Source organism: Triticum aestivum, chromosome 4A (assembly GCF_018294505.1).
Source record: "Triticum aestivum cultivar Chinese Spring chromosome 4A, IWGSC CS RefSeq v2.1, whole genome shotgun sequence".
NCBI lineage: Eukaryota > Viridiplantae > Streptophyta > Magnoliopsida > Poales > Poaceae > Triticum > Triticum aestivum.
The window spans coordinates 751,342,493-751,368,770 of NC_057803.1; the positions used below are offsets into that span (position 1 = coordinate 751,342,493).

The 26,278-nt window shown below is 43.4% G+C and overlaps 1 protein-coding gene across 1 annotated transcript; it reads left to right on the forward strand.

Annotated features, from left to right (window-relative positions):
- The first annotated feature begins 11,497 nt into the window (after nt 1-11,497).
- On the forward strand, nt 11,498-14,651 carry LOC123088637 (probable inactive leucine-rich repeat receptor-like protein kinase At1g66830). Its single transcript, XM_044510846.1, has 2 exons — nt 11,498-11,759; nt 14,476-14,651. Exons 1-2 carry the CDS (start codon nt 11,528-11,530, stop codon nt 14,544-14,546), a joined length of 303 nt encoding a protein of 100 aa, XP_044366781.1. The 5' UTR covers nt 11,498-11,527; the 3' UTR covers nt 14,547-14,651.
- The last annotated feature ends 11,627 nt before the right edge of the window (nt 14,652-26,278 follow it).

Genomic DNA, 26,278 nt, shown 5'->3' on the forward strand with positions numbered 1-26,278 from the left:
AGAAAAGTTTAATTACGTCCTCTCTTTTCTCCGTCGCTCAACACACACTCACATCAGGTGGAAGACAAAAAGTTCAGAGAAGGTTTCTTGTGCTGCCAGACTTGCGCAGCTTTTCTGTCTATTCTTACTCCTTTTATTCAGCTTATTATTACAACAGAAATCACGGAAGAGGTGGAGTGCTGCGCGCGCCACGATCCATTCTGATTGTGCCATTTCCTCCCACGAGCTGGCATTGCGGCGCGCATAAACACCCTCCCGAGCTACAGCCACATGAGGGTCATCCACAACATGTCTCAGGGGCTCAACGAGACAGATGAGGGAGCCCCTCTGCTCCTTGCAGTTGTGAAAAATGAGCTGTATGCCGCTGATTACAGTGAGAATAATGATTTGAGGCAGTATGACAAGCTAGACAACAAGTGGATATCTCTTGGAAAATTGCCGGTACAGTCTAAGAAGAAAGATGGCTGGGACATGGGTTTCCGAGCGTGTGGTGACAGGGTGATTGTTATTGGGCCTCCAATCAATTCTACTGGTGAAAAGGTGGTTGAGCTTCATTCATGGACCCCAGATGGGCAACCGCCCGTGTGGAATTTGCTTGCCACACGGCCAGAAGGAGACTACCTGATTTTGTGCGCAGTGATGAGTTGCTGAGTCCACAGAATTAATACTGAATGCAATGGGTATTGACGAATGAATGAAGATACTGGTGTTCTCCTGGCTAATCCTTTAATTATCTTTCTATAATAAATAAGGTGCGTACCTCATATTCACTTGTAGTCTGTTTTTCTTTATCCCGTTTGCTCCATGCACCATATGCTTTTCTTCAGTTGTGTTATCAGCTTCTGAATGGCAATGATATGCTGTTTTGCTGGTCGTGAAGTTTTTCTGTTTACAATGTGCTAAGGGATTAACCTTGATACCTTGTATTGTTTTTGTTTTTGTTTTTGTTCTAAACTTGTGATTGTCAATTTGTTGGTTTACTTGACTGACGTTGTGCTTCTGTTCATATTTCCATGCAGTGGCTGCTGGAACGTCTGCCTGTGCCTCATTCTGATCAAGTCCGCCGGAGTCCTGTGAGCACTGATGCTACAACAAGAGAAGACATGTATGAGTTTGGAGAAAGTGCCAATTTGTTTTTTGAGTTGCTAGCTGTGATTTCCTGTCTGAATTTGGATTCCAGAAATGTTACTATCAGTCACGATGACCCAACTTTATCTGTACCATCGCATGTTACTGTCAGTTATTTTCGAACATCAAATTCAGTCTCTAGCTTGCCTTCTTTTTTGTTCAAGATGTATCAAACTCTGAACAAACAAAATTATTTGGAAAGAAGCACATGTGTATCAATGCCAATAGACTCGGATGAATTTGTAAGATCGAGTCAAGTGGAGTGGTCACGGCTTGATCTGTAAGTGTTGGGCCTGTAACTAGCTAGGGTTCCTGATGCCTTCGATTCGGTGCCATATGGCAAATATCGAGTATCTACTATCACAGTATACCTTGTATTCATTCTCCTTGCCAAAAGAAAGAGAGGATAGATAGCAGCCGCCATCAGCATGAGGAGGTAAAGTCGACCAGATTCCTGAAACCTGAAGCTAGAAGCAAGTATTCAGAGTTGAGAAAAACAGAGCAAAAGCAGGGGAAAGCACAATTGCAGCCTGCATCTAATATGTCTCAGTTCTGATTGTCACTAGGTGCTTCACGGCTCACTGATAATTAGAGGCTAGAGCATTGAGTTTGCAATCCAGGCCCTTGGCTCAGAAGAAAGACAAAATTAACAGCATTATCATCAAGCGATATCCTGTAGGTAATAACAAATTCCAACAGTCTTAAGTTCGTCCAATGCTATCTTTTTGATGTAGCTAGTAGAACTGAGGTCAAGCGATATCCTGTAGGTAATTCGAGGCTAATTGGTTTGATGCCAACATTTGGCATTGCCACTACTTGGCAAGCCAACAATTGGCAATTTTAAAAGTTACCAAAAATTGGCAAGTAGAATTGGTAACCAACCAAACACTAGCCAATATTTGGCATTTGGCAAATGTTGGCATGCCAACTTTTGGCATCAAACCAATCATGTTCTTCGCCTGCCTATGCTCTGTTTTCTGAACTCTGAATATTTGGCTGTAGCTTCAGTCGTCAGGTCGACTTGGGGCCTGACAATCTTCCTCCTTCCGACAACGCGACGCACGGAGATGCTGCCAGAATCCTCACGCTAATGGCGGCTGCTATCTATCCTCTATTTCTTTTTGTTAGCAAGGCGAATACAAACTAGTCTGTGATATTTAGATACGCCGATGAATCGACGGCATCAGGAACCCTAGCTATGTACAGGCCCAACACTTACAGACCAAACAGCGACGACTCCTCTCCAGCCCTGCTACAGGATGGTTAAGTCACTTGCCACCACCAAGTTCAAATCTTGTTCTCTTTCCTGTTGAAGATTGTTTGGATTCTGAAGAACAAATAGTTCAAAACAAGCACATTCAGCTTGGCTTATCATACATTATGCCTGGGCCTCCTCTTTTAGTCCGAATTTTCCACAAAAAAGAAATGAATCATTCAGTTGAAGATTGTTCCGATTGGTTCACGAATCGAGTCTTTCTTTTGGCAGGCTGCCTGTCAGTTTTTGAACAGATGTTTTGTATTTGGATTATGCGCCTTGCTCAAAAGATTGTTCGGTCTGCCCTTTCTTCGATTGAAAATTGTTCATACTCTGAAAAAAGCGAATGATTCAGATTGAAGCACATTCAAGTGAGCCGGTTTTCTTAAATCTAGAACGTCGATAACTGCCACACGTGTGGCAGGAAAGGAGACGCACCACACGTCTCTAATGCCACATCATCGCATGCATGCATGCGAAAATCTTTTCGGATTTTCAGTTTTTAAAATGTTTTATCTCTTAAATGAAAAATCCGATTGAAGATCCGTTTTCACCATTAAATCCCCCGCGACGAGATCTTCAAAACTAGATCGCATATCGATATATTTCGACGAAATTTTTTTTTGGTTAAAAGTTGCCATGTCTATTGCACATGAATTGCCATGATATTTACGCTGAAGTTGCCATGATATGTTTCAACTATTTACTTTTTTTTACATTTAAAAGTAAATTTTAACATATTATAAAACAGAGAATTAAGAAACTAGACTTGTCATGCACCATAAACTAAAATTGCCATGATACATGCATCTAAAATTGCCATGGTTCAATAAAAAAATCATGGTCAAAGTACTGGAATTGCCATCATCAAAAAACTAAAATTGCCATGATCTACAAACTAAAATTGCCACATGGCAACTTTAGTTTAAGCACTATGGCAACTATAGTGTAAACATCATGGCAACTTCTGGGCAAAAAAAAATTCATCGAAACATATCAACATGGGGTCTAGTTTTGAAAAAAAAATCAAGACGGATTTAATCGTGAAAACGGATTTTTAGTTCACTTTTTTATTTAGGAGATAAAACATTTTTAAGCCGAAAACCAAAAAGATTTCTGCTGATGTCATCTATTTATACGTGGCAAAATGAGTGGTGATGGAGGCGTGTGGGCGATCTGTAAACACCCACATGTGTGGGCGTTAGTTTGTCCGTAAATCTATAAGTTAAGTAAATACCCCCTTGAAATAGCTGACTGGATACTATTGTACTATATATCATTGCATCGTGCGGCTCAAGGCCACAAAGACGATAATGATACAGAAATTTCTCACCTACATAGTCGATATTGTCTACCTTCATCGCCCATATTGCCTACTATAGACAGATATATTCTGAAGATAAGAGATAACCAGTAATGAAGGGTCAACAGAAAGGATTTATGTTTAGATTTTTGCAGCAGATGCCGTTGAGCGACACCAAGGAAGGTGACAACCATTGCTTTTATGCGGGCTCTGCGGTCCAGTAAGTCTTGACAGCCACAGGGTTGAATGGCCTGGATTCATGATCCATGATTGGCCTTTTCCATCGCATGCCGTGAGTGATAGCCTGTATCTTCACTAGCACATCTGCACGGTAACCCTGAAGATCACCCTCCCTCCGGGCATTAGAACCCAGTCCATCTCCAGGAGGATGAATGTTATCTCACACCTGCAAACATTGTTGAAAAATTAGTCTTTCTGCTTGCTAAATCTGCAGTTTCATGTTGTAACCCAAATGCAAGCATGTAAATGTAGCAGAAAACGAACACATCAGAGGACATAGCTCTAATAGTCGGTTATTTCCATTACATATCCCGATAAAAGCTGAACAGCTTATCAGAGTGGACGCGGTAATACGTCCAGGGATACGTCGAGAAAGCCTCACACCAGTCATGGTACGTTTCGATGAACCACCGCTCGTAGATGACACCGAGGGCGTCACGGGCAGATCCTGCAGGCATCATGTCCATCACGTTCCTGTATCGCCCCTTGGCCAGCGGCGGGATAGTACTCTGCTCTCTCTCTATCCACAACTTGTTATCCTCGTGGAACTTGTCGGCGGTGAGGCCTGATACTGGACCTTGGGTTATTCTTGGGGAGACAGCAAGTGCTCTTCTTCACTGTTCACATCAGGGAGAGGAGATATGCATGTCTCCATCTTATGTCAACAGAAAGCCATAATGGTACAATTATATAGGTCAGCAGCGGTGTGCTGCTAGGTTTCTATATAGCTAGTTTTTGTATGATTAAAAATTAAATGAACCATTCCATACAAGGTACTACATAATCATGTACTCCTTTTGTAAAGAAATATTAGATCTAAACAGTCTTATATTTCTTTACGGAGAGAGTACCTCCCATGAACTGAACTGAAGGATGAATTAATACTGAACTTCACCTAAGGCACACCATCCAGAATGGTTCAAATGTTCAGTCATTTTCTTTTCCAAAGAATGAGAGATTCATGCTAGTATTATTTTAAGTACGACCGTAGCACGGACATGTTCAGTAATTGGTTGGCTGGGTTTGACCCCAAAGCTCAAGGCACAAATCTGGGTGGGGGTGCACACTCTTTGTTGGGCAATTTGGATTTAGGAACTTTCACATTTCTGCCCTTAGTTCAGTCCCACTAATCTGTTTTATCCCTAATTTTCGGCGTTTCTGAGTTTTGACCCTTTTCCGTTAAATCGTCTCCGTAATGCTAAGCACTTGGCAGCAGCATGTGTAGTACACCTGCAGCAAATTAATCTAGCTTTTAGTTTCTGTCAGGTATTTTGGATATGCCAGCAAATCAAAAGTGTTTGAATAATCTAAGTACAACATTGCGGTGTGAGAGATGCAACACAGCCATCCACAGATCGGTATGCACATTGCTCCAACACCAATGACTTGACTGCTAGCTGGTGCTGACCGTAACTCTCATGCATGCATACTCTCCGTCATACTCTCCGGCAGGTTCTGCGGACTCTCATACGGTCCAGACGGTTATGGACAGAGATGTGGTCGACTATTTAGTGAAATCGTTGATGGCGTGGTTGTGTTCATGACTTCATGGTCGTTGCGCGCGAAAAAACATCTGTACTATTCCGCTTCATGAACACACTTACGTAATTTTAGACATGCCATTATATTTTTGTGTAATAAAGTAGAGTACTTAGTAATAAAATTACCAACGGGTAAGCCTGTTTATGAAACCAATAAACTGTGAGCAACATATACTGTGAGATGATATTAGCACATTAGTACTTCCTGTCTATATATGTACATTAGTATTAGTGCGGTCAAGGAATGAGAAAAATGGGTTACTTCTCTGGAAGTAGAAAATCGGGAAGGCTGGCATATATCGGCAGAAAATGGGTTACTGACAGACTGCAAATCTTGTACAAACATTATTTTAATCTTGAATGATTCATATGTTAAGCAACGCATTGTGTGCCCGATCGTGACAGCTTGGTAACGTAGACTCCAAGGGGATCCGGCTAGGTTAGTCCAGGTTGTTAGCATGTTTATCTTTGTAACAACTCTATCTCTATCCTCTTATCCCTTGTATCCCAAGTTGTAATCTCAACCATGTACGCGATCTAGGAGTTGCGCCCCAGCATATAAACACGCAGCCGTCGGTCAGACGAAGACACGACGTTAACCTAAAGAGTTTTACATGGTATCAGCCTAACTCTTCCACATCGCATCTCCTATCCCCATCCACCACCTCCGCCTCCACCATGGCCGCCTCTTCCAGCGCCGCACCAACCAACCTCTCTGGTCAGGTCACCGAGAAGCTGACACGCACCAACTACATCCTCTGGCGGACTCAAGTCACGCCGCAGCTTCGTGGTGCTGGCTTCTACGGGTATGTCGACGGCTCCATGCCGGAGCCGGCCCGACTCGTCGTCACCAAGGACAAAGAAGGGAAGGAGGAGACTTCCCTGAACCTCCTTCATCCGATCTGGATGTGCGAAGAGCAGCAGGTACTTGGCTACCTTCTGAATAATCTCTCCAAGGAGGTACTTGTGCAGGTCACCACGATCGATCATGCGCAAGATCTCTGGACAGCCCTGGCGAACATGTTCTCGTCCCAGTCTCTGTCACGCGTCAACAACATCCGTGTCGCCCTCGCCAATGCGCAGAAGGGGACGCAGCCCGTCGCCGGCTTCTTCGGGCACATGCGCTCACTCTCAGATGAGCTCGCGGCGGCTGGCAAGCCGCTCGGGGACGGTGAACTCGTCTCCTACATCATCGCCGCCCTCTACATGGAGTACCAGCCACTCGTCTCCGTGCTCGATGCCCGCACCACGCCCATCTCGCTTGACGATCTGTTTGCTATGATCAGCAACTTTGATCAGCGGGTTGCCCTCTATCAAGGGGGCCACTCTGGCGGCGGCTTCAAGTCCTCCGCTAACGCGGCCATGCGCGGCCGTGGCGGCGGCTCCCGTCCTCGAGGGCGCGGCAGGGGCAGGCACAACAGCGGCCCCAACAACAGCAGCAGCAACTCCCGTGGCCACAACGGCGGCGGTGGCCGGCCCTCCTCCAACAACAACCAGGGCCGCCGCAACAACTCCAACAACAGATCGCGCCCCGATGCCCTCCGATGTCAAATCTGTGGTAAACCTGGCCACTCGGCCAAGGATTGCTGGTACAGGTTTGACGATGATGATGACTCCTCTCAGGACGAGAAGGTAGCTGCTGCGGCCGATGGATCGTATGGCGTGGACACCAACTGGTACATGGATAGTGGTGCCACGAACCACATCACCGGCGAACTCGAGAAGGTGACCATGCGGGAGAAGTACCGCGGCCAAGATCACATCCACACCGCGAGTGGAGAAGGTATGAAGATCCGTCATGTTGGTCACTCAATTATTAAAACCCCTCATCGTCCAATTCATCTTCGAAATTTTTTGCATGTCCCTAGTGCATCTAAAAATCTTCTCTCCGTTCACCGCATTGCTATTGATAATCACGTCTTCCTCGAGTTTCACCCTTTCTTCTTTTTGATCAAGGATCAGGTAACGAGGAAGGTACTGTATCGAGGTAGATGTGTTCGCGGGCTCTACCCCTTGATTCCGGAGCTTCAAAGAAGGTTCAACAAACAAGCCTTTAGTGCCACCAAGCTATCCTCTACACGGTGGCATGATCGTTTAGGACATGCAGCTTTTTCTTTAGTTGAACGAGTGCTTAGGAAAAATAAACTCCCGTTTGTTGGAGAGCGTGATGTTGAAACTATTTGTGATTCGTGTCAAAGAGCAAAAAGCCATCAGTTACCATATCCAATTTCCACTAGTGTTTCAACCAAAGCATTGCAGCTTATCTTTTCTGATGTGTGGGGGCCTGCGCCATCCTCTGTTGGTAGACACACATATTATATGAGCTTCATAGATGATTATAGCAAATATTCGTGGATTTATCTCCTCAAGAAACGTTCCGACGTGTTTCAAGTTTTTCGTAACTTTCAAGCACTCGTTGAACGTAAGTTTGACAGCAAAATACTTGCCCTCCAATCTGATTGGGGCGGTGAGTATGAGAAGCTCAACTCGTTCTTTCAAGAACTTGGTATCTCTCATCATGTGTCTTGCCCACACGCTCATCAGCAAAATGGGTCGGCAGAACGCAAACACCGTCACATTGTAGAAGTTGGCTTAGCACTTCTTGTTGGCGCCTCCATGCCACTAAAGTTTTGGGATGAGCCGTTCCTCACTGCCGTTCACATCATCAATATGCTTCCAAGCCGTGTCATCAATAATGAAACACCCATAGAAAAACTTCTCCATACCAAACCAGACTACATTTCCCTTCGTGTGTTTGGCTGCGCGTGTTGGCCCAACCTTAAACCATATAACAAACGCAAACTAATGTTTCGATCTAAGCAGTGTGTCTTCATTGGCTACAGTGCCATGCACAAAGGGGTAAAATGCCTAGATGTCTCTACTGGCCGTGTCTACATTTCCCGTGATGTAGTCTTTGATGAAACAAAGTTTCCCTTTGCTGATCTCCACCCCAACGCCAGTGCCTTACTTCATCAAGAAATTCTGCTCCTGCCCTCTCATCTCACCAACTTTGATCAAAGGGGGAATAATAATTGTGTTGATTCATCATTGACTAATCCTCATAACCATGTGCATGAGCTCTGTGTTGATGCAGCCGAAGGAAGCATGAGCAAAAATGGTGAAGAAATCAGCCAAAATGATCAAGAAATCAGTTCAAATGGGCAATATTTGATGTGTCCAGATTTGGGAGGCAGCAAATCTGCCTCGGGATCGCTGCTGCAGCACCTGCCCAGGCCATCCGCCTCGGGATCTGCACCGCTGCATGGCGCCAGCGCGTCAGAAATCGCGTAGCCCACCAGGAGAAGCGGCGCCGTCTCTCCAGGCGCCACGCGGGCGGCAGCGACTCGTCAACCCGACGCCACCGAGCCGCACCAATCTGAGGCGGCCACGTGTTCCCCTGGGAGGCGCTGGCCAGCAGACGGGCCCCGCTGCTATGCACGTCGCCAGCCGACAGCGGGCGCACCCACCTGCGCAGATCTGACGGGCTCTGCGGGCGCGGGATCCGGTGCTGATCCTCTGCAATCACTGCCTAATGATGGGGCAGCAGCACACACGGGATTCTCTGTGTCGCCCGTGGCTGGCTCCTCACGCGCTGAAGCCGCAGAAGATCCCGACGTGGGAGCAGCCACTGGAACAGCACCAGGTGCATCCTCCTCGGGATCGGATGCGGGATCTCCTGCGCCACGGGCTGGTGCAGTCTCGCCTGTGCAACCACGCACTCATCTCCAAAAAGGGGTAATTCAACATGTTAATTATAAAACAAAGTTTGGCTTGGCTTGTTCCTCCACAGGTGAACCTAGTACGGTTGAAGAGGCACTGAATGACTCACGTTGGAGGAAGGCAATGGAAGAAGAATATGCGGCATTGAAGAAAAATAAAACGTGGCATCTAGTACCTCCACGACGAGGTAAAAATCTCATTGACTGCAAATGGGTGTTTCGCATTAAAAGGAAATCTGACGGGTCTATAGATCGTTACAAAGCAAGACTTGTTGCCAAGGGCTTCAAACAACGGTACAGCATAGACTATGAGGACACATTTAGTTCCATTGTTAAAGCTGCCACCATTCGTCTTGTGTTGTCTGTTGCTGTTTCCAGGGGATGGAGTCTCAGACAATTAGATGTGCAGAATGCGTTCCTTCATGGCATTCTGGAAGAGGAAGTATATATGAAGCAACCTCCTGGGTTTGTGAACAAAAACTCACCACTGCATGTGTGCAAACTTGATAAAGCTTTATATGGCTTGAAGCAAGCTCCCAGGGCGTGGTACTCACGTCTAAATCAGAAACTACAAGCACTTGGATTTATCCCTTCAAAGTCTGACACGTCACTGTTTATTTACAATAGATCAAATACCTCCATATTTGTTCTTATTTATGTTGATGATTTAATTGTCACAAGTTCCTCTGATGAAGCAATAACAGGCCTCTTGAAGGATCTAAGTGTTGAGTTTGCTCTGAAGGATCTAGGAGACTTACATTTCTTCCTAGGGATTGAGGTAAAGAAACATGAAGATGGCCTTCATCTCTCTCAGGAAAAATATGCCACTGATCTGGTAAGAAGAGTTGGTCTTCAAGGATGCAAACCTTCACCAACACTCTTGTCTAGTTCAGAGAAACTCTCACTTACAGAAGGAGAACCCTTGAATCAAGAGGACAGTACAAACTACAGAAGTCTGATAGGAGCACTTCAGTACTTGACTCTGACAAGACCTGATATTTCATTTGCTGTTAACAAAGTATACCAATTTCTTCATGCACCCACTACAGTTCATTGGACTGCTGCTAAACGTATAGTAAGATATGTGAAAAATACTATGAATCTTGGTCTTACTTTCAGAAAATCTTCATCTACCCTAGTCAGTGCTTTCTCAGATTCTGATTGGGCAGGATGCATAGATGACAGACGCTCTACTGGTGGGTTTGCAGTATTTTTTGGACCAAACCTAATATCATGGTGTGCAAAGAAACAGGCTACTGTATCAAGGTCAAGCACAGAAGCTGAGTACAAGGCACTTGCAAATGCCACAGCAGAAATTATTTGGGTACAGTCTATGTTAAAGGAACTTGGTATAAAGAGTACCAAAGCTCCGTGTTTATGGTGTGATAATCTTGGTGCCACCTACCTATCTGCAAATCCAGTGTTTCATGCAAGAACGAAGCATATTGAAATTGATTTCCACTTTGTCAGAGAAAGAGTTGCAAATCAGCAGTTAGACATTCGGTTTGTGCATTCTAGAGATCAAGTTGCAGATGGTTTCACAAAACCGTTGCCTACAAGAAGTTTTGAAGAATTCAAGCGTAATCTCAACTTGACAAAGTTGTGATTAAGGGAGGATGTTAAGCAACGCATTGTGTGCCCGATCGTGACAGGTTGGTAACGTAGACTCCAAGGGGATCCGGCTAGGTTAGTCCAGGTTGTTAGCATGTTTATCTTTGTAACAACTCTATCTCTATCCTCTTATCCCTTGTATCCCAAGTTGTAATCTCAATCATGTACGCGATATGGGAGTTGCGCCCTAGTATATAAACACGCAGCCGTCGGTCAGACGAAGACACGACGTTAACCAAAGAGTTTTACATCATAGTCTTGTTCAACTGCATCATACACTTGACTTGACCGAGTACATGAGACAGAGGGACATGCTTCAAAGTCCGTAATACAAATTATAGTTTTCCGTTCTCTGGGTTAAGCAACAAGAGCGACATCACTTGTTCTGCTGCCTGGTTTGGTCCATATATCCATCGAATGTTTGGAAGCCAGTACAACGTTGCCGTACCGTGTGAGACATGCAACTCAGCCATCCGCAAATCAGTATGCACATGCCTCCGACACGAATGACGACTTGACCCATAGCTGGAGCTGACCGTAACTCTCATGCCTACTCCCCATCAAACATGGCATGTTCCGCAGACTTCCGTGCCCACGGTTGTTCTCTTCTTTGACATGTATATTCCGTTAACATGTCAGACAGATGTGTGCTCGACTATTTAATGTGCTGCCAATACTTCTCAGAAGAATAGAAACCACAGCCAATTCCATCCAACCTAGCTAGCTAGTCATGGAGATGGATCCACCACCCAAAATGCTTGCCTCTCTCACAATAACCATACTGATGATGATGATGGCCACCTCCGTCGCACTTGCGTCGTCGGATGCAGCGGTGCTCGAAGGACAAGCAAGAGCGCTCCTCGACTGGAAAGCCAGCCTCGACAACCAAAGCCAAAGAGCACTGCACTCTTGGGGCAACACGTCGACGCCCTGCAATTGGCGTGGCATCACCTGCGGTACCGGTATGCACCGGCACCCGCTAGTGATCAAAGGCATCTTTCTGCAGGGGATGCGGCTAAGAGGGGCTCTGGAGTCCCTCAACTTCTCTACCTTGAGGACCTTGACACGCCTCGACCTCTCACACAACCTCCTTGCTGGGAGCATTCCTCGTAGTATCGAGGTCCTTGGCGAGCTCCATGCTCTCCTTCTGCAAGGCAACCAGATAAGAGGCTCAATCCCACTAGGTCTAGGAAATCTCACAAAATTGCATTCCTTAATGCTTCACGAAAATGAACTTTCCGGTGAAATACCAAGCCAAATAGGCAACATGAGTAGTCTTGTCACCCTCAACTTGTCAAGCAATCACTTGGTTGGTCATATCCCTTGTGAAATAGGACACATGAAGCACTTAGTTGCATTAGATTTGTCCAGTAATAATCTTTTCGGTAAAATACCAAGCAACATAGGTGGTTTGACCGAACTCACTAGCTTGTACCTTTACAGTAACAAACTTTCTGGACAAATTCCACGAGAACTAGGTTATCTTCTAAACTTTAAGGACCTGCAACTTGGCATCAACACGCTCTCAGGTTCCATTCCACGAAATTTACATAATTTGACCAAGCTTACTGTGTTAATACTATGGGGAAACAAACTTTCTGGGTTAATTCCACAAAAAATAGATTACCTTTCAAATTTACAGTACCTGAGTCTTGGTGAAAACATACTCTCGGGTTCCATCCCAAATAGCATAGGAAATTTGACCAAACTCACAACCTTGTCCCTTCGCAACAACCAACTTTCTGGGTTAATTCCACAAAAAATAGATTACCTTTCAAATTTAGAGTACCTGAGTCTTGGTGAAAACATACTCTCGGGTTCCATCCCAAATAGCATAGGAAATTTGACCAAACTCACAACCTTGTCCCTTCGCAACAACCAACTTTCTGGGTTAATTCCACAAGAATTGGAGTACCTTGCAAGCTTAGAGTACCTAGATCTTAGTGAAAACATACTCTGGGGCTCCATCCCAAATAGCATAGTAAATTTGACCAAACTCACAATCTTGTACCTTTACAACAACAAACTTTCTGGACACATCCCTCGAGAACTAGGTCGCCTCGTGAACTTAAAGGATTTGGAGCTTAGCATCAACACACTAACTGGTTCCATCCCAAATAGCATAAGAAATTTGACCAAACTCACAACCTTGTACCTTGACAACAACCATATTTCTGGCCACGTCCCTCGAGAACTAGGTCGCCTTGTGAACTTAGAGGTTTTGTATCTTGGCCCTAACACGCTAACTGGTTCCATCCCAAATAGCATAAGAAATTTGACCAAACTCATAGACTTGTACCTTTTCGGCAACCAACTTTCTGGACACATCCCTCGAGAATTAGATTACCTTGAGAAGTTAGAGGAGTTGGATCTTAGCAACTAACACACTAACGGGTTCCATCCCAAGTAGCATAGGAAATTTGACCAAACTCACAAATTTGTACCTTAAGAGTAACCAACTTTCTAGCCAAATTCCACGAGAAGTAGGTTATTTAGCCAACTTAGACTACTTGAGGCTTAGCTACAACACACTGACAGGCTCCGTCCCAAACAACCTAGGCAATCTCACAAAAATCACTGGCTTGTATCTTGACAATAATCAACTTTCCGGCCACATTCCTCGAGAATTAGGTTATTTGGCCAATTTAGAGTGGTTGTCCCTTAGAAATAATTCACTAACAGGTGCCATCCCAGATAACCTTGGCAATCTGACAAAACTTTATAAATTGGACTTTGGCCAGAACCAACTTTCTGGGCCAATTCCATGAGAAATTTAAAGTATTTAGAGCTTACCAACAACACAGTAACACATTTCGTCACAAACAGCCTAGAGTGTCTTGTAGAATTATCTTTCTAGGAAAAATTCACAAAAATTATCTTGTAGGATTATCTTTCTAGGACCAAACCCCTGCGCCAGCTCCTCCTCACGGCGATCGACTCCACCTGCTCCTCTCCTGCACTCGTCCTCGCCGAAAAAAAAGAAAAGAAAAAAAGGCCCACACCCTCGCCGCTGGGTCACTCCACACCGGCTCGCTCAGCAGCGACTAGGCTGCCATCGCCGCGACGTCCACGCCGGCAGCCCTCGCCCTCACCGCCGTCTTCAACTGCTGGAACGCCCCCAAGCTAAAGCTATCGCTGTTGTTTGCTCGCTGTAGTTGTCCTAAACTGGAGTCCCTACAGAAAGCTACGGAGAGCAGTGAATTAGCGAGGAGGAGATGAGAGATTGCCTAAAGTTCCCAAGGTATGAATTAATGAACCATTGCGCACCGTGTCGTTACTTACGTTGAGTAATACGGAGTAGATTTCAGAAGAATCTTGAATAAATAGCCACTCAATTTTGTAGTACATTTTTTCCTGCCTGAATGTTTATCCTTACTCCTGCCAGGGAACAGAACAGGTGACTTTGGCGGGGATCAAATGGCCACAACGGGGTGCACTTCCAGTAATAACAGATGCATTTGAGATGCACGGTGCTGTTGAAATTGATACGCCTACATTTGAGTTGAGAGAAACCCTTACGGTCAAATATATATGATGAAGACCCTAAGTTGGTCTACGACCTTGCTGATCTGGTACAGACAGTTTCAATGTCCCTTTATAATTGTGTTTTGCATTTAACTCGCTCACCTGTCATGATCTGCTCCCTCTAATGCTACTGAGCTACTCTGTCTGGAGCAGGAAGGCAAAGCCAGTACTGTGGCGCCCAAGGAAGCAGCGGCCCAGTCACCCTTGCCACCTGGGAGACATGAAGGAGAGCAGGCGCTACTTATCAGAGAGCCTGAAGCGTACGTAGTGTGGTGGGTCTTGTGTGTTGGTTTTATTGAGACTAGTGTACCTCTCTTCTCCTCACCTTCTCCCCTCCTCCTCTCCAATTCCTTCCCAGATCCTCTTGTATGTATCAACTCTAGAACTCGAATTCCAGCGAAGTATGGCCATTTGATCTGAGACAAAGTCAATTAGCTAGCAGGAGTATGGATAAACATTTAGACAGAGAATTGACTGACATGTACTGAATATAAGTAATCAGAACAGAAAGACAAGGCAAGAGAGGATGTAAATGCACAATGGTTCATTAATTCATACTCCTAGTGTCAAAAACGTTCTTATATTATATTATGGGACGGAGGGAGTAGTACCTTGGGAACTTTAGGCAATCTCATCTCCTCGGCTGTGAGAGTACTACCGGTGACAGTTTTTGAAAATTTGGCTGTGTATACATCCAAAATGTAAGGTTTCAGAAAGCTCAGGAGAGTAGATCCTACACATAGTCATTTATCATAGAAATGGATGCTAATCTGAAGAACAAACCAGGAGCAGGGGGGAGAGAACAGGATACCTCATCTCGGCCGACAAAAGCGAAAGAATGATGCGAAGTGTCAGAATGATGTGCTGCCAGGAAACAGAGTAGTTACTATCACTGCATGCATAGCGTGTCGATATCGTTTCCTGGAATTGAGACATAGAGAGCCATGAGCAATCAATTGATCTGCATACACATTAATTGCTTTGGAAATTCAGCATAGGGCAAAAAGTTGGAATCACCAAAAACAAAGAGAGCTTAGATGGTTAGATCTGGGCAGAGTCAACAGAGCTGACCAGGTATGTTACTGGATGTCTCTGCAATAAGTGAGATCATACCGCAGAGAGCAAAGCTCAACACCCTGCAGGTGCAGGTTAGTTGATGGCCAGACTTGAAAGCTCAAACATGTAGGAATGTATATAATGCAATAAAGGACTGGCGGAGTTGCTGAATGGCGCCATACTAACAATTCAACAGTTAAACTTGTGTGAATAAAACTTATATACAGAAGCAGCACATGACAAATCAAACACAATATGGGATTTTCAGCAAAACTAAACACTTGCGCTAACATTAATTAATTATAAAAGGACACTGAAACTGCATGTACCAATTTCAACAGCACCATGGATCCCAAATACGCATGCTATTACTGAAAGCGCACGCCGCCTTATGGCCATTTCATCTCCCGCAAAGTGACGTGTTCCCGCCTTATGGCCATTTCATCTCCAGCAGCATCAGAGCCTCCTCATCCTCCTCGTTCCCCTCGCCGGTTTCAACGGCAGCGGCGTCTCACTTCCTCAGCCTGACGGGAGCGTTGAGCTCGGCCAGCACCTTCGAGTGGAGGGCCCGTGAACGGCGGGCATCTTGGCGAGCGCGGCCGGCGCGGACGCGCCTCCTCCAGCTCCGGCAGCAATATTGGAGGACCCGGTTAGGAGCCGGCGGCGGCGGGGGAAGTCGCCATGGGAGTTCCGACGGTACAGCGCGAGGCCCAGCAGCGCCTAATCTTTCTTCTTCTACTACTACTACTCAGACGTTTCTACAAACTATACACATAGAAAATTTAGGACAAATTACGGAGTAAAGTAAAAAAATGCATTGAAAAGATGCCAGCCATCATCTCTCCCCTTTAATTACTCAACCCCCAATAAGCTAAGTGCATGTACAAATTAAGAAGACCATGCGTAGATTGTTATTGGTCCTGATTACCGTGTGATGCGAGAAAAATATTATTTTTTAATTTAAAGTGCATTGAAAGATAGAAGTACACTTTTCTTGGAAAATTTTTAAAGCCAAATGTAAGCTCTTTACTTGTAAAAGATGTGTTACATTATGGAACGGAGGAAGAATATTTTTTGTTTTATATGCAAATAAGGTGTTTTATAAATAAAATATCCATGTGTTTCAAAAAATATTCGCGTATATAAAACTGTTCATGTCTACTTGAAAGGAAAAAAAATTGTATCACAAAAAGGGTATCAAACCAAAAAGATATATTCTTCTATTTTAAAAACAATGTTCTCGTATGCCCCAAAAATGTCCATGAATATAATTTTTTATGTGTTATTCAAAAACAGCTCCCCTTGATTTTCAGAAAGATAACATTTTTCTAAAAATGTTTATCACATATTTTAAAAAAATTATATGTGTTAAAAAAAGTTAATCTATCTTGTGTGCTTAAAAAGGTTCATCAAGTAATTCATATATATTTAATCATATTTTTTATAAATATTCAACGTGTGTTATAAAATGCTCAAGTTATATATAAAAGGTTGACTGTGTATTCTAAAAATGTTCAGCTTTTATTTTAAAAAATGTTCATGTTGTGTTTAAAATTTGTTCCTCGTGCAAGAAATATTGCTCATTGTGCATGAAAAACTATTTGTTGTGCATTTATCAAAAGTTTCATCATGTATTGACAAATGCACATTAACAAATAATTATGCATTTTATAATATTAAATGTTCAACATTCATTCGGGAAGTTAAAATGTCTTTTAAAAATGACATCATGTGATTTAAAAGGTTAATCATGTAATTCGTATGTTACTCTTCTAATTCATATGTTAATCACGTAATTTTTCAATATTCAAGGTGTATTTTAAAAAGGTCATCCGGTATATATAAAAGATTGACTGTGTATTTAAAAATGTGCTCACCATTTATGTTAAAAAATTTCATGTTATATTTATAATTTTTTTCAACTTGCATGAAAAACAATTCATTGTGTATATATAAAATTGTTCATCATGTATTGACAAATCTTCATGTGTAGTTAATAAATATTCATCTTGTAGAATTAAATGTTCAACATGAATTTTCAAATATCAAATAGTAATTAAAAAACGTCCATCTTGTATTTTAAAAATAAAGTTCATGCATTTTAAAATTCATCATGTATTCTAAAAATAATCATAATGTACTTGTAAAATGTCCAACGTGTATTAATATGTTCATCATATATTTTGAAACATCATGTATTAAAAAATATGTATTTATGAAAAAGTTTTACATTTTATTATAAATAAGCAGATAAAATGTTCAACTACTTTTTATAAGAAAAATCCATGCTATTTGAAATTTAGAAAAAAATGTTCACAATGAAATAAATGTTCATGTACTTAAAAACTACTAGCCATATGCCCGTGCGTTGACACGGGATTAACAAACTTAGACAAGTAGATATTTGTCGAATCGTCACTATAATTTGCGTCATGCATGTCGCATGCAGCTTATGAGTGTATTCAAACAAATATTATCTTGTACAAACCCAGCCTTTTGGATCTTGGGCACTCTTGGTGCACGCTACAAAAACTCAGCCGGAGAATTTATCATCTCGAAAGGTTTAGAATAATAATACTTAGATTTGCATGGAGGGCTTGCGCTGCCGCACGAAAAAAGGCCCCTACACGGTAGGCATCTTGGCGAGCGCGGTCGGTGCGGAGGCGCCTCCTCCGCCTCCGGCAACAAGAATGGAGGACCCAGTTAGGAGCCTGCTGAGATCGTCGACGACGTGGGCCTCATACTTGGCGGTCGTGTCGAGAGCGTCGGGCGAGCCACAACGCGCGATCTCGTAGGAGAGCGCGGCAACGGTGGGCTCGAGCGAGCGGGTCTGCGCAGCAGCCAATGGTGGCCTCGTTGCAGGTTAGTGCGGTGGCGGCGGGGGGGAGTCGCCATGAGAGTTCTGATGGGGGACAGTCACTTACAGTGCATGGCACTGCACTAGTCCTAGCAACGCCTAATCTTCTCTTTTTCTTACATTTTTGTTTAGTTTATATATTTATTTTGAGTAAATTGCACAAATATCACTTTTTTCAAATAAAATATTCATGTATTTCAAAAAGTATTTGCGTATATAAAAATGTTCATACCAAAAAATAAATATATTCTTGTACATTAAAACAATGTTCTAGTATGGCCAAAAAAATCCGTGAACATAAAAAATGTATGTGTAATTTAAAACAGTTCTCCATGATTTTCAAAATATATAACATTGTTTGTAAAATATTCATCATATATTTAAAATATCAATGTGTACCTGAAAATTTCTGAAAGCATCTTTAAAAAATGTCATCGTATGCTTAAAAAAGTATCTTTAAGAAATGTCATCGTATGTTTAAAGAAGTAATTCATAAATATTAATCATGTATTTTATAAATATTCATGGGGTATTATAAAATTCTCATCGAGTATATATAAAAAGTTCGACTATATATTAAAAATGTTCAACATTGATTTGAAAAATGTTCATGGTGTATTTAAAAATTGATCATCGTGCATGAAAAAATGTCCATTATGCACCAAACATTCTTCCTGTTTATCAGGTATGCACAAAGATCATGTGTATAACAAATATCCATCTTATAATATTAAATGTTCTACATGAATTATAAAAAATTAATGTGTCATTAAAAGAATGTTGATCTTCTATTTATAAAAAAAATCGTGTATTTTAAAATTTCATTATTTATTTAAAAAACTCAGAGTGTATTAGTAAGATGTCCAAGGTGTATTAATATGTCCATCATATATTTTGAAACATCATGTACTAAAAAATAATGTATTTGGCAAAACGTTTTATACTTATAAGAAAGAAGCAGCTACAATGTTCAAGTACTTTTGTAATAAAAATCATACTATTTGAAATTCAGAAAAAAAAATGGTCACGATGAAATAAAATGTCATGTACTTCTTTTGCCGGGTTAATTTTCATGTACTGGAAAAACTATAGTATAAAAAAAGGTTTGCATATCAAAATAATTGTTCATATAACTGTTCAAAAAACAACAGAAAAGGGGAAAAGCAAGAAAGCAATATAGATAGAAAAAATATAAAATGGGACAGAAGCAGAACAAATAAAAGGAAAAATAAATAAAAACAAAACAAACAGTAAAAGGAAAGAAAGAACGGAGGAAATCAAACTCAAAGAAAGCAACATAAAAAAAAGTTAATGGATGTGCAGGAAGTACCAAAAAAAGGACTTTTTTGAATTTTGAGTGAGGATAATTGTCTTAAATTTCGGAGAATCGGCTATCAGCAACCGCAAGGACTATACCAGCCTCTGTTTTTGGAAACACGTCACCAGAGAACCTTGCAAGTGTTACTCGAACCGTGACACCAAATTTTGGCACGATCAAGAGCTTAATTAAAATGACCTCGAATGGAGAAGCGGTCTACATCAAAAAGTTCCGTATTGTCGAAATGAACATCTTTGAAGTTTGGTCCATCGCTATCGGATCTCATCTCTAGAGCCGAAACTATACTCAAAGTACTCAGATTTTGTATTCAGAGTAGTATTCGGCCAATTAAGCCTCCAAGATGGCCTCATATGAAAAACATTTTTACACGAATTGTCTTCGTCTCATCAAAACGGTCTATTTTAATATAATAATCGTCCCAATCCGACTTCGTATGCAAAAATTAGAGTCATCGGAATGCAGTCCTATCACGAGGCAAAACATGGCGCGCCCCACCAAACACATGTCTGATGGGTAGCGCGAGTAACACGCTGTTTTGCGCGAGCGATTCGGCCCAGAAGATGGCCTCGAATCAAAAAACGTTCAACATGAAAGTTGTTCGTCCCGTCGAAGCGGCTAAATTTGTTTTTGGGTGCATTTCCATCCGAGATAATTTGTTGCCTGTGAGAGCCAAAAACCGAACCAATGTCTCAGACTTACCTAAATCCGAGTTCGGTTATTATTGGAAAGATTTGGGCGAGATTTGGAGTCCTTTTCTGGTACGGAAAGTCCAGTCATCTCATAAATAGATGAGAGGTGATGGCCGATTGAAAAACAACACACAATCGCAAAACCCATCTACTTTTTACCCTAGTTTTACATCTCTCCTTGTTTCTTTCTCTCTCGTTCTTCGTTCGTTCTTCGTGTTAAAGAGCAGCGATCCTCGAGGCTCTAGGGGCGGGCGAACCGACGTAGGGCATCGCATAGCCACCGCGCGTCCAGACGGGGTCCCTTCCGGACACGTGGGGTTTCGGGTCTTCAAAAGCGCCCGCCAGATTGCTTGCATACCGCGCTTCCGGTCGGGTCTCCTTCGACGTGAGCTGTGGTGTATCACGACCCTCGACGTTGGAGGTACACGGTGACGTGTTCGTGTGCGAACACACTTCTTGGCGACTTCGCTGGGGAAGAAATATCAAGAATCATCATCAACCATGTCTAATCTACCCAAGCCCTTAGAAGTTGACGCCGATATCATCATTAAGCCCAATCTTGATGAACTATCGGAGGAACATTGCCAAGCTTATGAACTTTCAAGAAGGACCGTCAAGGAAACATCACTCATGTCGGCGCGCCACCTCCGCTCTGCCGAACCTGCCGCTAATCACCGACAAGGAGCCCCCTGCCCTCCGCCGTCTCCTCCCGCCTCGACCAACCCCATCCAATCCCCTCCACAGCTAGACAGAGGCAGCCGCCCACCGATTGAATAAAAAAATCAAGAAAAAAACCATGACACGGGTCGAAAAGAGACCCAATGAAAACCTGCGACAAATGATGAGCCGTTACGCGCGACTGAGGTCTGAGGACACGCGACGCGCAGAGATTCGTGATGGTTCGAACGGACAGAAAAATGACCTGAAGCGAATTTAAAAACAGATTTCTGAAAAATAGTAAATGTGAAGAAGAAATGAAGTACGCGCCGCATAGAAATCAAAGTCGATGGACGGAAGGTCCCAGTCAATGGTGATGTTTCCGGTCGGATCAAGCGGGTCGTAGTGAGCTGCAAGAGACACGGTGAAGTGAATTAGCAATCGCGAAATCAAATCGGCAAGAAATAGAGCACGCATCAGGAGAAATCCAAAGAAGTTCTGTAGCAGCGAAGCCGAAGCGGCAAGGAACAGAGCGCATGCATGCATCAGGAGAAAACCTGAAGTATAGGCGAAATCAAAGCGGCAAGGAACAGAGCGAATTCATCAGGAGAAAACAAATGAAGTAGTAGTACTTGGATCATAAACAATAATTCATAAATCCTAAAACCCTAAACCCCTAAACCGGCACTAAACCCCTAATCCGGCCGCGATGAACCGGGACTAGGGGGGGGGGGGGGGGGGGGGGGGCTTTAGTCCCCAACCTTTAGTCCCGGTTCCTGAACCGGCACTACTTACGAATCGGGACTGAAACCCGTTTCTGCACTAGTGAAGGTTAACCCATCTTAACTTTGTTTGTCGTGGTAAGAACCTTAGGATCCTCTGATCTCTATTTTTGGCTTTACTGTGGTGCATGCGTGCCAAGTACTAACCAATGGGTGCATGCATCTCAAAATGGTCACACTCGTCTTCCATATGTAAGGAATCCTTTTTTCTATAGTTGCTTGCAACTTGAAGATACTCACGTTTCACTAAGTTACAAATTTGAAGGCTTGTGCAGACCAAGATTCGAGTAGGACTTCTTTGGCCAGCTGCAAGAAAAATCAACGATCTGAATTCCGAAAGTATAGTAGAGAGAAAAAAAAAGAAGAGATTCGACGTTCGGAAGCACCTCCGGTCTACGGTCCACACCACACCACACACGGAGTGCACAAAATGATAAGATTGCAATGTAATAAGCACTCATTACCAAACTGTAGACTAGATGGATTTTGAGAATATGATTCGCGTGTATTGCAGCCCATAGGACGCATATATATAGAGAGGTACAAAAGCAATCCTATACTTGTACTCCAAGATCTAATCCTAGTTAAAAGGAAATGATAGATGTGGAGATAGAGATAGGAAGGTAAAGAGTACATCACGTATATGTGCTAATACATGCTAACTTATTCTTACACCCCCGCAGTCGAAGCGTCGTCATAGAAGATGCCAAGACTCGATCAAAAAGCTTTGAATGAAGACAAAGGAAGCCCCTTAGTCATGATGTCTGCAAGTTGATGAGTCGTTGGGATGTGAACAACACGAAACTGTCCCAAAGCCACCTTCTCGCATACAAAATGAATGTCCAACTCAATATGCTTCATCCAACAATGATGAACGGGGTTAGCAGAGAGGTATACCACAGATATATTATCACAGAACACCACAGAAGCCTTGTCAATGACACAATGGAGCTCGACAAGAAGTTGACGAAGCCAGCAACATTCAGCCACGGTGTTAGCCACCGCACGGTATTCGGCCTCAGCACTCGAGCGAGAGACAGTAGGTTGGCGTTTGGAGGACCAAGACACCAAAGTGTCGCCGAGATAAATGCAATATCCTGAAGTAGACCGGCGAGTGTCTGGACAGCCAGCCCAGTCAGCATCCGAATAAGCAGCAATCGCAATGGAGGAACTGCCGGCGATCCTAAGCTCGTGAGAAGTAGTGCTGCGAAGATAGCGAAGTAAGCGCTTGATCAGTCCCCAATGAGTGGCATGCGGAGCATGCATATGTAAGCAAATCTGTTGGACAACATACGCGATGTCTGGACGTGTCAAGGTGAGGTATTGAATAGCACCAGCAATACTTCTGTAGAAGGTGGCATCGGACACAAGTTCACTAGCGGAAGAGGAGACCTTGGGTTTCGTGTCAACAGGCGTGAAGACAGGCTTACAATTGGACATAGCAGCACGATCAAGAAGCTCCTCCACATATCTTTCCTGAGAAAGAAAGAAACCACAGGCCATGCGACCAACATGCTTGCCACATATGTCAGGACATTGAGAATGCGGGTCTGCTATTTGTACTAACTGCGAGTGTTCCCCCAAGTTTGCACTTCCGAATGCGAGTGCCTTGAAGAGGTAGCTGAACTCCTCATATGTCAGGACATTGAGAAAATTTCTCCATCTTTTTAAGCCTACTTAAGATTATCACTTTGCTTCTTCCATCCATGCTTTCCACATAAGAATAAAATGCGGTCCAATCCTTTTCATCCACATCTGAATCAATCTCAATAACTATCAATATCCTCCCCGTCCCTGACATGGCACTTCCTCTATCCGCTACTGTATAAAAATCGGTTTCATTCAAGCGCATAATTGAAGAGAAGTGTGAGCATACCCTCTCATCCTTGCATACATGCGCAACCAAAGTTTTCTTCCCCACCGCAAGCCCGCTAATGATTGGAAGAACGGCTGGCGTGGCAGCAGTAGGGCTGTCTTGCAAGAGGAAGCTCAAGATCATCTGCTTTTCAGAATGGCGGCCAAACACAAAGTTGTCAATGTAAAGATACACCATGAAACTCCATGAGATGTCTTGCCTTGTGTTTTCTAGCACTCCCATGAATTATATGAAGAACGTTTGAGATGAAATAATGTGTTGCTAACCTCCTCCTCCTCCTCATCCGCCATAAGAGTCTCCTTGAGGGATCCGTAGTTGAACGCGCCCATCGCCCAGTATCCTCGATACATGGCGTCCGTGAGCATCTTGAGCTGTACCAGCATCCCAGAGTTGGTGATGTACCGCCCGTCCGCCTCCTCGACGACGGTGTGAACTCTAAGGAGCAGTCGCTGCAGCCTCTGCAGACGCTTCTCGTCAGAGCATGCATGGCATGAATACCTGTTGGTGGGGAAGGAGATGAATCGGGTCACGAGCTCATTTGTTACTACAGATATGGCAAATTCCATCTCAGAAATCCTCCAATTAAACTGTATGTGTGGCTATTGATTGAGTTGGAGAGAGGAGACGGGAGGAAACTGATCGCTGATGCAGCTATTGAGTAGCTCTTCACATGGTGGGCTATCAATTATTGGTTGCACTATAGAACAAACGTCCCTTTCGCCTACCTAACATGTTATGCGTTGAGTTATGTATGGAATTGATATATACGTTACGTTTCTTCCTCCAGGATGTAAATTATCTTCCTTACGCGATAGATAGTCACAAATTAAAGAAAAAGGTCCCACGGAAGCAATGCTCTAGTATTAACACTGCATCTCCAAAGCTTAAAGAACAGCGAACAGCCACAATGGTGCAATCAAGGAAATTCAGTGCAGCCTTTGCTGACTAATATAAGGCTGAACAATTGGACTATTATATTTATACAGACCAACCTTTTTGAAATGATGGTGAGAACCATTGGTAACCAAGATATGGTCGACATTCTCCCTGGAACACTCTGCACGACTTTGGTGGTCATCGGTCATTTGCCATGTTGATGATGATTGACATTGTCCTTTTCACCAGCCACTGCTATCGAACAGTCGTCTGCAGCTAGGTGTCCGGTCTAGTTATTTCAACGAATGGTGATTGCCTTGTTGGAATATTCTACTGTAACAAAGTTTCTGGCATATGAAAGTTAAGGGACACAAATAACATCATCTTTTGGTTCGACCAAATAGCGATTGTTGGAATATGAGACCAGCACTTGAAGCATGCATACGGCAGGCAAACATACATTTGTCATGTCGAACGGTTTTTTCTTTTGAATCATCTCAGTCCAAGGCCATTTGCAAAATTCACTGCCAAAACAGTCTGACCTCACCATGTCCAGAAGACGGTGCCAGACACCAGACAGTCATGTCTGATACATGATGCAAGTTATTCTGCCCTCAAGATTGACTCAACTGAAAAAGTGATCAACATTAAACTTGTCGGCATCATCGAGGCGCACAAGTTTGCTTTTTTGCGTCATCTCCATCTAGGGTCATATGCAACCTCCAAAGCTACTCGATTGGTTTCGTACCGATCGATCGTCTTATATACTTCCTACTTCGGTGGCGCTGAGCTCACGCCACCCACGACCACGACAATGCAGATCTAGCTTGGTCAAGACCATCACCGGGCAGACTCTCACACTCGAGGTCTAGATGATACCTACCACAAGTGCACCAGTGATCAGCATCTCCTGCTTGGCATACATATATTCTTGTAGCACCTCGTGCGCTTTGCCTCATAAAGCCAATGTACAATTGCACTTTTTTTAATATCTAGGATTCCGAGGACATTGTCACAATGTATTATTGTTGTTTATTCTGAGGAAGTATAAGGCTGAACAATTGGACTATTATACAGACCAACCTTTTTGAAATGATGGTGACACCCATTGCTGACCAAGATATGGTCGACATTCTCCTTGGAACACTCTGCATGACTTCGGTGGTCATCGGTCATTTTTCATGTTGATGCTGATTCACACTGTTCTTTTCACCAGCCACTGCTAGCGAATGGTGACGCCTCTGGAATAGTCGTCTGCAGCTAGGTGTCCGGTCTAACTTATTTCAACAAATGGTAATTGCCTTGTTGGAATATTCTACAAGAATTTCTGGTATATCTTCTTTAAGTTGGACCAAATAGCGATTGTTGGAATATCAGACCAGCACTTGCAGCATGCACACGGCAGGCAAACATACACGAGCATTTTTTTCCGAAAAGGGGGAACTTCCTGGCCTCTGCATCAGAACGATGCATACAACCACCTTAATAGATAAAGAAAGAGGTTCAACAAGATCCAACAGTCTGAAATAAAAGTAATGGCAAGCTCACACAGAGCCACAATGCCAAAGAAAAAATCAAGAGGCCACAACCGGCTAGCATAACAAAGATAGATAAACTAATGGCCTATCCTATTATATGACCGCCATCCAAACCGGTTGAAGATATCCCATGCTACCATCTCCCACCGGATAGATCCAGTAACCAAACGCTCCCTGGCCTCCGTCGGAGTGAGTAATGACCACATACGGATCAGCGCAGTAGCCCGGAAGATAATCTGCAACAAATGGATAGTTGTTGTTCTGTTAAAAGCCAAATCATTTCTGC

Excerpts from the sequence above, each read along its gene's own strand:
- LOC123088637 (XM_044510846.1), top strand. The coding sequence starts at position 11,528 with ATGGAGATGGATCCACCACCCAAAATGCTTGCCTCTCTCACAATAACC. Across the intron at positions 11,760-14,475 it reads TGGCATCACCTGCGGTACCG|GAAGGCAAAGCCAGTACTGT; the intron begins GTATGCACCGGC and ends TGTCTGGAGCAG.